The sequence below is a fragment of the Siphateles boraxobius genome, unplaced genomic scaffold, assembly GCF_051911475.1.
Source record: "Siphateles boraxobius isolate OS27281-9 unplaced genomic scaffold, OSU_SipBor_1 18, whole genome shotgun sequence".
Lineage (NCBI taxonomy): Eukaryota > Metazoa > Chordata > Actinopteri > Cypriniformes > Leuciscidae > Siphateles > Siphateles boraxobius.
The window spans coordinates 13275001-13277500 of record NW_027508788.1 but is presented as its reverse complement, the minus strand read 5'-3'; the positions used below and the strand labels follow the sequence as shown (position 1 = coordinate 13277500).

The 2500-nt window shown below is 33.8% G+C and overlaps 1 protein-coding gene across 2 annotated transcripts in view; it reads right to left on the bottom strand.

Annotated features, from left to right (window-relative positions):
- The window catches only part of rab27b (RAB27B, member RAS oncogene family), a 59517-nt gene that overhangs the window by 6642 nt on the left and 50375 nt on the right, over window positions 1-2500 (bottom strand). For both annotated transcript variants that reach the window (XM_077233507.1, XM_077233509.1), the window contains one exon: window positions 1969-2092. In XM_077233507.1, coding sequence (XP_077089622.1) covers window positions 1969-2092 — 124 coding nt within the window. The remainder of the gene's footprint in view (window positions 1-1968; window positions 2093-2500) is intronic.

The following is a 2500-nucleotide window of genomic DNA, read 5'->3' as shown; positions in this document are numbered from 1 at the left end:
GTCTATATGAGTGAGTCATTGAATCATTCAAATGTCAGTATGAGTGAGACATTGAATCATTCATATGTCTATATGAGCGAGTCGTTGAGTCATTCAAATGTCTATATGAGCGAGTCATTGAATCATTCAAATGTCTATATGAGCAAGCCATTGAATCATTCAAATGTCTATATGAGTGAGCCATTGAATCATTCAAATGTCTATATGAGCGAGCCATTGAATCATTCAAATGTCTATATGAGTGAGACATTGAATCATTCAAATGTCAGTATGAGTGAGACATTGAATCATTCATATGTCTATATGAGCGAGTCGTTGAGTCATTCAAATGTCTATATGAGCGAGTCATTGAATCATTCAAATGTCTATATGAGCGAGCCATTGAATCATTCAAATGTCTATATGAGCGAGCCATTGAATCATTCAAATGTCTATATGAGTGAGCCATTGAATCATTCAAATGTCTATATGAGCGAGCCATTGAATCATTCAAATGTCTATATGAGTGAGACATTGAATCATTCAAATGTCTATATGAGCGAGTCGTTGAGTCATTCAGATGTCTATATGAGCGAGGTATTGAATCATTCAAATGTCTATATGAGCGAGTCATTGAATCATTCAAATGTCTATATGAGCGAGCCATTGAATCATTCAAATGTCTATATGAGCGAGTCGTTGAGTCATTCAGATGTCTATATGAGCGAGGTATTGAATCATTCAAATGTCTATATGAGCGAGCCATTGAATCATTCAAATGTCTATATGAGCGAGCCATTGAATCATTCAAATGTCTATATGAGTGAGACATTGAATCATTCAAATGTCTATATGAGCGAGTCGTTGAGTCATTCAGATGTCTATATGAGCGAGGTATTGAATCATTCAAATGTCTATATGAGCGAGCCATTGAATCATTCAAATGTCTATATGAGCGAGCCATTGAATCATTCAAATGTCTATATGAGCGAGCCATTGAATCATTCAAATGTCTATATGAGCGAGCCATTGAATCATTCAAATGTCTATATGAGTGAGACATTGAATCATTCAAATGTCTATATGAGCGAGTCGTTGAGTCATTCAGATGTCTATATGAGCGAGTCATTGAATCATTCAAATGTCTATATAAGTGAGTCATTGAATCATTCAAAAGTCTATATGAGCGAGGTATTGAGTCATTCAAATGTCTATATGAGTGAGACATTGAATCATTCAAAAGTCTATATGAGCGAGGTATTGAATCATTCAAATGTCTATATGAGTGAGACATTGAATCATTCAAATGTCTATATGAGCGAGTCGTTGAGTCATTCAGATGTCTATATGAGCGAGTCATTGAATCATTCAAATGTCTATATAAGTGAGTCATTGAATCATTCAAAAGTCTATTGAAAGTAACTTGACACTTAAATTAACTATTTCTTCAAATAAAGATTGTATCAATTACATCGTTACACCAGTAGGTGGAGACAAGTGACTGTTAGAAAATGTGTTTGTCATTGTATACAATATTTAAAAATTGGTTTGTGTGAATGTTGTATATGTGTACAGTATAATGTATAATTCACTTGTATATAATAAATACAAGTAAATCAAAACACTATGATGTAGATACAATAGTAATAATAATATATAATAAACATAAGTAAATAAATATGACGTTCACATAATTACTGAAATAAACTCTTATTTTACACAATACTTACTATTTTTATTTTACTATTAATATTTATGCACTAAAAAAAATTGAATGCATTTTTTTGGCAAATGCTTTCATCCAAAGCGACTTACATTGTGCTCAAGTTACACAGTTCATTACCTGGGAATCAAACCCATGAGATTGGCGTTATATTAGCACCATGATATACTACTTGAGCTACAATAATGATATAATAATAATAAATATTATATATAAATATAAGTATAGAATCCTCTAAAGAAGATCGATTCAAGAGCTGAACTCACCCGTACTTGTCCGCTAGTTCTTTTGCTTGTTTCTCCTGAACTTCTCTCTGGTCGGACAGATCGGCTTTATTACCCACAAGAACAATATCTGGATTCTCACAATACGCGTTAGCCTGGAGCTGACCTACACACACACACACACACACACACACACACACACACACACACACACACACACACAGTACAGCAGTTTTACAGTCACTGTTTTTAGTATAAATGAAACAATCTGTCAGAATCAATCAGATCTGAAGAGCTGATATTAATAACCAGTTCTGACTGAATATACAGCAGAAATTTGTGAACAAGAAGATTAATAAAAAGGAGGAGTAATTAGAGTTAGTTATAGGAGTAATTATAGTATCTTGCAGGCTCTATAACTAACAAACCCGCACACAGTTTGTCTGCTAATCTTGTTATAGACGCTAGCCCAGCAAACAAATTTAGGTTCTGGGAATGTTAGATTTTGGTTCCCAGAACGTTCCCTTAACGTTAGGGGAACGTTCCCGGAACGTTTTCCTTACGTTATAAAAAT